The sequence below is a fragment of the Tiliqua scincoides genome, chromosome 14 (assembly GCF_035046505.1).
Source record: "Tiliqua scincoides isolate rTilSci1 chromosome 14, rTilSci1.hap2, whole genome shotgun sequence".
NCBI lineage: Eukaryota > Metazoa > Chordata > Lepidosauria > Squamata > Scincidae > Tiliqua > Tiliqua scincoides.
In genome coordinates this window covers 8530341-8538936 of record NC_089834.1, presented here as the reverse complement: position 1 = coordinate 8538936, position 8596 = coordinate 8530341, and the positions used below count along the sequence as shown (strand labels likewise).

At 48.9% G+C, this 8596-nt stretch overlaps 1 protein-coding gene across 1 annotated transcript; it reads left to right on the top strand.

Moving 5' to 3' along the window:
* Positions 1–2088: 2088 nt before the first annotated feature.
* CCDC116 (coiled-coil domain containing 116) lies at positions 2089–7954 on the top strand. Its single transcript, XM_066609963.1, has 4 exons — positions 2089–2148; positions 2907–3503; positions 5013–5867; positions 7019–7954. Exons 1-4 carry the CDS (start codon positions 2089–2091, stop codon positions 7952–7954), a joined length of 2448 nt encoding a protein of 815 aa, XP_066466060.1.
* The last annotated feature ends 642 nt before the right edge of the window (positions 7955–8596 follow it).

Below are 8596 nucleotides of genomic sequence, written 5' to 3'. Positions count from 1 at the left end.
TAGGAAGAAGAGGAGGGGCAGAGAGTGGCATGGCAACAGCGGGCACATGATTCTGAAAGGGGGAGCAAGGCATGGCCCTGAAAAGGAGGAAGGAGTGCCATGGCTCAGGGAAACAGGCAAGTGGGAGGGAAACTGAGGGCCCCCACTGTGTATTGGGGGACTTGGCCAAAAGATCCCTCCAGAGTGGAACTGACCTCATCTAGAACCTATGGCCCTGGTGGTTGTTCCAACTATTCAGACTGAGTCTCAAAACAAAATGGTAGCAGCCACTCTGCCCTGACTCAATGGAGACTGAGTTGGGTCTCTGGGTCCCAAACCCGTCTTTCAAAGACCTATCAGAGAATGCTGTGCACAAGTCATGACCATGCCTCTGCAAGGTTTCAGACATCGGTTGGCAACCTTCAGTCTTGAAAGACTATGGTAGAAGCCTACAGCACCCGGTATTCCCAGGCGGTCTCCCATCCAAGTACTAACCAGGCCTGACCCTGCTTAGCTTCTGAGATCAGACAAGATCGGGAGACAGTGTTCAGTATAGGGAGATGGTTGGCAACCTTCAGTCTCGAAAGACTATGGTCTAAGCCAACAGCACCAGGTATTCCCAGGCGGTCTCCCATCCAAGTACTAACCAGGCCTGACCCTGCTAAGCTTCCGAGATCAGATGAGATCGGGCATGTGATTCCACAAGTCTTTGCCATATAGGGTGAGGTTGCCAGGGACTGAACCTGCCCTTCTGCATGCAGTACAGGAGCTCCACCCCTGAGACACAGCCCTTCCTCTACACCAGCAATTCTCCACCACTGCCACAGCACATTGGTGTGCCACAAATGGGCCACAGGTGTGCTGTGGGAGTTTGGGGGAGGGTCATTTATTAGTAGGGCCATTGGGGGATGTGATTGTCCTTCGGCTTACAGTCTCCCTGAAGTAGATCCTGTAGAACTCAAAAGTTTGCTCGTAGATACTGTGTTACGTTTTGGTGACACAACCCTGCTTTGAGACATGACCCTAATTTAGAGGGTATTTTGGAAGGTCTTTGGGGTGTGGATTTTATTTTTCTTCTGATGGACCAACCTGTGCCACAGATGGTTTTGCAATGTATGGCTAATCTGACCATGCTTTCTTTCAGAATGCTGCACTGTGATTTAAAGGGAAACATTTAAGCCAGTCTGGATGGTTCCAGGAGTTGGACCAAAGCCACGTTCCCATCAGTCAATTCACAATATGGATGGAATGTTCTATGCAAATGGATGGAACCAGAGGCCGACCTAACAATGGCTGAGGGAGCTTCTCTATGAGTTCTCTGTCACTCTTTGGTTTCTACCTTAGCCTGTGAGGACGAGCTCCTTTCGCACGTTTTATGTAGAAACCTTGCCGATTTGGATCCCAAGGAAGTCTGGATTGGATAGGATTGGGTAAGACTCGATTCCCATTTCTTTTCTTCTGCAGGGGTATAGCACTTGAAAAAAAACACAGTAGTAAGTATTGAAAAAGCTGTTCCCATGCCAGGAGTCCTTTCTCACTAATTTAAATATTAAAATTATGATTGTTTATATATTGCCTTAAATAATAATCTCACAAAATGGGCTACACCGCAACATAAACAAAATGGTTCCCTGTCCCCAAATGGGAAAATCTAAAAATAATTAGTAGATGAAACACCAGCAAACAGCAACTGGGGAAGTTACTATGCTGGTGGTGAAAAGGGAGAGTTACTCCCCCCTTACTAAATTTAAGAGGGTCACCGCTAAGGTGCCTCTTGGCCCAGTGAGCAGGGGTTATGGGAAGGTTTAGTTTTTCAAGAAGGGTTCTGCTTTATACACAGAGGCTCATGTGTTCTTAGTATTTCAAGTTTCTAGTCCTCATGAAAATGTGGTCACAAGGAGGGACATTAAGAAACCCTCGACCTTCACTTCTTTTATTTTTTTTAGCTGCCATGATTCCTAGTTCATTGTCAGATATGCTTTTCTTTCTTTCTTTCTTTCTTTCTTTCTTTCTTTCTTTCTTTCTTTCTTTCTTTCTTTCTTTCTTTCTTTCACATGTAGGAGAGAAAATAACCCTGAAGAGGTCGTGAGGCGCTGTCCTTTCAGCACCATGGTGAGCCGCAGATACTCCGGCTATTTGGCAGATGACGAGAGCCTCAGGAGGCCACAGGTAAAGAAAGAACAAGCAGGGGCAATGGGGAGCTGTGGATCTTGGCTATCCCTCTCTGGGAAGAAGAGACACATGAAGCACTGTTACACGCATGCTTACTTGGAAGTCAGTCCCACTGCCTTCAACTTGGCTCACTCCCTAGAACAGCCATTTTCAACGACTGTGCCAGGGCACATTGATGTGCCTCAAGTGGTCCACAGGTGTGCCACAGGAGTCTGGGGGAGGGTCATCAGCAGGGTCATTGGGGGTGTGCGAGCCCCCTCCCCAACAGCATGGTATGCCTCATCACTTGTCAAAACACTGATAGTGTGCCTTGACAATTTCAGTGCCTTGTCAGTGTGCCATGAGATGAAGAAGGTTGCAAATCACTGCCCTAGAAAGTGCATCCAGCATTTAGCTGGCTTGTTGGATCTTGCTTTGGGTTCAAGAGATGTCCATGTCCATTATCCAGATAAGCCCATTCTCTGAGCTAAAGAGGGTACACACCTTTGGGGGATGGATAGCTCAGGGCATGTGCTTTGCATGCAGGAAGATCAATCCTTGATGTCTCCAGGTAGAGCTGGGAATGATGACTGAGCTGAAAATAAAGAGGAACCATGGTTGTCCCCTCCCTCAACCACTGGGTCCTTGAAGTGGGTTGCACATGGGATTGCACTTGGTGTCTACGTAGGGTCCAAGCTCCTGAGAAGTTGAAGACCACCAGCTTAGATGTCATCTTAGTTGTTTTCAGTGATGCAGCTCCTTCTTCTTGATTCCAGATGAGAAATGCAAGCACCAGTCCCAGGAGAACCAGCATTGACTGGAGAAATGTGCTGAGACCACCCTCCCGCGGCCTGGACCGGGACACCACCTCCTCCGTTTCTGCTGTCAGCGCTCCCACCCAGGGAAGTGAACGCAAAACGAGAAGGGATTCAAGCACCTCCAGAGAAAGGAGGCGCGTTGCCAATGAATTTGCAGAGTTTGTGGACTTCTTGGCCGACGAGGAGGTCCTGGATAGCCTTCAGGACATTGTGGAGGATGCCGTCCGGAAGCTGTGTAAAGTCACAAACGAGAAGGGGGAGCATGTGTTTGACCTCCGAGAAGAGTCTTCCTCCAGCCCAGATAGTGCAGCCTGGTCATTTTCCTACAGCCACAGACATGGTGATTCCAGCTCGGCGCGTTCACGGTCCAAGTATACCACCACCACGATCACCACCACCACCGCCACATCCAGCTCTGAGGAAGACTGGGAAAGACAGTGGCAGGGCCAAAGGTCTCCATCTGGTCGCAAAGTCTGCCTGTTGGATAAATATGCTGCCAGAATCCCCAAACAGGAGAAGGCCGAGGATAGAGTATCCGGAGGATTCCATGCAGAAGTATTTCATGGCCCCTTTTGGAGATTTGGGCCTTCCAGTTGTGTTGGGCCTTATTCATTAGATCCATACAGTGAAACCCATGCATAGAAACTGGGGTTGGCTTCAGAAGAGGGAGGCCTACCCAGGAGTGCGCCAAGGGCCCACAGCTTTCCACAGGCGCCACCAGGGACAATCTGCTCTCTCACTGGCTACCATACAACTTGTGGCAGTCAAGCAAGTTAAGTATGAAAATCTAGAGTTGTGCAATTGTCACCAGGCGAGTCTAGATTGTCATATTCAACTATTCAGCTACTGCAAGTCACATGTTGGGCTGAAGGTTCTCTGAGAAACCCTGTGCTGCATCCTGCAGCTGGATGGCACTCATGGAGGCCTCCTCAAAGTAAGGGAATGTTTGTTCCCTTACCTCAGAGCTGCACTGCCCTTATGTCAGTGCTGGAAAGCACTGACATTAAAGGGTTAGAATTGCGCCCTATGGCAGCCATTTTCAACCACTGTGCCATGGCACACTGGTGTGTCGCGATTGGACTGCAGGTGTGCCACAAGAGTTTGAGGGAGGGTCATTGGTTAGTAGGGCCAATGGGGATGTGAGCCCCCCAACAATAGCATGGTGTACCTTGTCAATTGTCAAAAACCTGATGGTGTGCCTTGACAATTTTAGTACTTTGTCAATGTGCCGTGAGACTGAAAAAAGTTGAAAACCACTGCTCTAAGGAACCGAGGAACAGCCCCTCTTGGCTACAGGAGAAGGGAGGAAAGAGGAAGTGCCTCCATGGGAGTATGAAGGGAGTGATATGTCCCATACCAGAAGCGTCCCACACAATACTGCTGGATTTTCCAGCCATTTAACTCCCTGAATGCTTTTCAAGAGCAATCATATGTGCAGCGTGAGTGACAGGAACAGTGTCTTGGACCATGTGTCCTGGTCAACTGCATCCTGGTATTGGACATTTGCATCCATTCTTTATTCATCCCAGACATTTGTGTCTCAATGCATGTATATTTATGTTACATACACTTTTTAAAATGGAAAGGGCTGGGATAAGACCCTTAGCATATATAACATGGGGTTTGTTTGTTTATTGCCCAGGTGGGATGCAAATAATTGGGTGACACACAAAAAATCAGATTTGAATTTTCAGGGACGCTAATGACCAGGACATATTTGACCAGGATGCAAGTAGTACTGTAGAGCATGTTGGGATAATCAAGCCAGGATTTGGGAAGGAGTGGGAAACAAGAGTCAGGCCTGCTTTCTCCAGAACACATCTCAGCTAACGAACTAGCTGAAGCTGCAAAATGACCCTCCTCCCCACAGCTATCATCTGGGCCTCCAGAAAGAAGTCTGAGGCCAGGGGTGCCCCCAGACTATTCCTTCAAACACTACCCAGCCTAGAACAGGTTGTCCCCATCTCCCCAGATCAGCATTCTTACTGACATGTCCTTCGGTTTCTGTTAAGATGGGGGATACTGTACTTCCTCTTGTCACCTCTCTCTTTTACCCACCTGCAGATGTTCTCGGAAAGAGCCGGGGACGATTACTACTTCCGCGAAGAACACTTCCATGCTTGGGCCAGGCTGGCCGAGTCTTTTCAATTCCTGCAGGGACCCAAGAGAGATTATTTCTCCAAATTTAAAAAGCCGGCTCCAAGCCAGTCCCTTTCTGCAGAATCCCTTCACAAGGAAATCACCAATGTCCTGAAGAGGCCCACTCCCAGCAGTCTTCTCCTGTACCATCCAGGGAAGCAGCCTTTTGAGGCCTTAGATTTTCTGGAGGAAAACAAAATCCTCGCTGCGCTTCAGGACATCATCAACCAGGCGGTCCACAAAGTCCTGGAGGCCACATCCATGACTGAAGGGCTTCCTCTGTTTAATATATTTGACGAGCATGGCCACCCTTTGCCCTGGGAGTCTTCAGAGGAGGAGGGCAGTGAAGAAGGAGAGGAAGGGGATGAAGGAGATGAAGGGAGTGGCTCAGAGGTCACTGGGAGCGGGGAAGAAACATCGGAAGGAGATTCCAAGTCAGAAGATGGAACATCAGTCGATGGGAAGAAGAAGAAGAAAAAGAGAAAGAAAAAAGGGAAACGGAAAAAGAAGAAGGGGGCAGCAGAAGCTACGGAAGAAGAGAAGGGCAAGCAAAGATACACCCCGCCAAAGCTGCCCAAAAGCAAGCGGAAAGCTGGGGCACCCGAGGAACCTCAACGCAAGCCAAAATACGTCCCACCCCCTCTCCCTAAAACCAAGCCAAGGCCCCCGCCTGATGAACCTGCACCCAAGCCAAAATACGTCCCACCCCCACTTCCCAAGCCCAGGCAGAAGAAGCAGCAAGAAGCAGCAGCAGGGGAACCAGAGGCACCACCGCAAAAGGTACCTTGAAAGTTTAATTTCTCATGGGAAGAGGCCTCTCATGGGAAGAGGCCTACCTGTCCGGACTCACAGCTGTGGGCCTGGAGCCTTAGCCATAAGTCCAGAGCTGCAAGGTTAGTCCATAGTGAGCAAAAGGTACTCTTTACCGGCTCAGAGGCACCCTTCTGTGTTATTCCTTCTAGGCTGGCTCAAGCTCATTTTCTTGATGCTCCCCATTTGAAAACAAAACGTGGAGGCTGGCAGGGCCACTGAGAGCTGGCATTGGGCCCAGAGCAGAATGCCGGAGTGGGCCCCCCCCTTCCTAAATCTTGCAGTAAACCTGTTTGGTACTGCAGTTTGTTTTGTCATGGCCTGGGCCCCTGGAAGCCCAGACCCTGGGGATTTTGCCCCCCGACCTCCTCAGGCCTGGAGGTTCAAGGGTCCAAGCGGGGGAGGGGGGGAGAGTGGAAGCAGGAAACATGCTAGACTCCTATTCCTTCTGTAACATGACAGCTGGTATACCCCCCAATAAAATGGATTGATAGGTGCATGACGGGCAAAGGATGCATGCATGGGGCCAAGCTAAATGTGTTGGTGAGCTGTTGCTGCTGAATCCTCTTGAAAGTGCACCAACTGCACTTTCTGGAAATTGCCTCTCCTTGGAAGCTATTTCAGTTCACTCTGCCCTTTGCATTAAGCTGTTTCCGCCCAACGTTTGCATATACACAACAGGGATCAAATGCCCAGCCCACTTATGGGCTGGGCAGAAATGGGTTAACGGCTTCCGAGAGGTGATTTTCAGCAGCAAACCATTTGCCAGGGCACCTCCTCTTCCCTGGGCCTTGCCTCACTTCCTCTTCCTTTCCTTAATTGAGCACACACTCTGCCCCCCCCCCCACTTTCAATTGGCCCAGTAGAAAAGAAGTGGTAGAATGACATGGTAGCAGCCCACACTGATTGACTGTCACTCATTCACCCAATCCCTCACCTGCAGGGTTCTTGCGGGTGGATCCCATGTTGCAGGTTGAAATGTGACACCTTGAAGACCCCAGTTCTTCACTTCCAATTATACCACTTAAGCCTTCTCTTAAGTGGCATCATTAGGCAGCTCTTTCAACCTGTCTTATAACCCCTGGGTTGTCACCCTTTTTGTTTCACTATCTTTGCAGAAGTTACTCGCAAAACATATAATCACTTCCAAAGACATCAAGAGGGCCCGTTTAGAAGCTCGGCCTCCCCCAAAACAAGCCATCATTGATTTTTTGATTGAAAATGCCGCCAAGCTGATATTGTACAAGTACAACTATGAAACCCTCCTTTCGGAGAAGCTGGGCATGATATCGGTACCTGTGACAAAGGTTCTCCTTGAGATCATGTTTGGCTACAAGAGGATCAAAGGCAGTGGGATAAGGTTGTCCTCGCAAATCGACTGGACAAGAGTCTACGAGGAGATCTACGCGCCATGTCCACGGAGGCCCAAGACCCCCAAACATAAAGGGGGTGACAAAAAGAAAGCTGGGGAGAAGAAAGATGGAGACAAGAAGAAAGTTGGAGACAAGAAGGGTGGACCTGGGCCGAAACGAATCATCATGAAACCTCGGTTACCAATGCCAGGTGTGAACGTGGTGGTAACAAAGACACAAGTTAAGTCTGAGGTTGTAAGCAGCAAGCCACAACGGAAAGAGGTCATTCCTGAGCAGGGCATCAGCGAAGGGCCAGAGATCTATGAGATAGTCCCTCCCCAATTTCCTGACAAGTTTTCCGAACAGGGAGAGGAATTTGAAGAAGGGGAAAGTGAAATCCAACCATCGACTCCAAAGGAGCCTGTCACACCCACCGACGACAGCCCCAAGAGCTCCACGAAACTTGCCAGTGGTCCACCGGGTTCGGAGGAAGCTTTGCCCAGCATATCCTCAAAGCACTCTCTTCAAAGAGCTAATGTCTCCCACCAGAGCAGCAAAGGATCAATGTCTGCACTGCCCGAGGTGGAACCTGCAGGTCAGTCATCTGGAGAACTCCTGAAAAAGGCCTCCTCTTCTCGGAGACCGAGCTTTGGTGGGGAGAGTAGCAAGAAGTCATCCACCATTCTACCTAAAATCTCAAACTAAACTGGTTTTAATAATAATAAAACATATAGATTTGTATACTGTCATTGTTCTGTAAATTATATGAATCTATTCAATCCTATATACTGGAACAGGTATTATTTATTTATTTGTTTGTTTGTTTGTTTGTTTGTTTGTTTATTCACATTTTTATACCGCCCTTCCTCCAAAGAGCTCAGAGCGGTTTACACAGCTGCTCCTCCCCTCCTTCTTGTCCTCACAACAACCCTGTGAGGTAGGTGAGGCTGAGAGAAAGTGACTGGCCCAAGGTCACCCAGGAAGCTTTGTGGCTGAGGGGAGATTTGAATCTGGATCATCCAGGTCTAAGTCCACCCCCCAAACCACTACACCATCCTGGCTCTCTAATTAGATCTCTCTAATCTAATTAGGCAGCAACTGTTACCCTGCATGTGCCTGATCTCGTCTGATCTTGGAAGCTAAGCAGGGTCAGGCCTGGTTAGTACTTGGATGGGAGACCACCTTGGGATACCGGGTGCTGTAGGCTTCTATCATAGTCTTTCGAGACTGAAGGTTGCCAACCAAATCTAATTAGATGGCTCTCACCATCTAATCTGGTATTAGTTATTGCAGTGGTTCTCACACTTTTCACGCTTTTAAGAATGAGAATCTGTCAGGACCCACCAG

Bases quoted from the DNA above. Each gene is read 5' to 3' on its own strand.
- CCDC116 (XM_066609963.1), top strand. From the start codon at position 2,089: ATGGTGAGCCGCAGATACTCCGGCTATTTGGCAGATGACGAGAGCCTC. The intron at 2,149-2,906 runs GTAAAGAAAGAA...TCTTGATTCCAG, and splicing joins AGAGCCTCAGGAGGCCACAG to ATGAGAAATGCAAGCACCAG. The intron at 5,868-7,018 runs GTACCTTGAAAG...TCTTTGCAGAAG, and splicing joins CAGAGGCACCACCGCAAAAG to TTACTCGCAAAACATATAAT.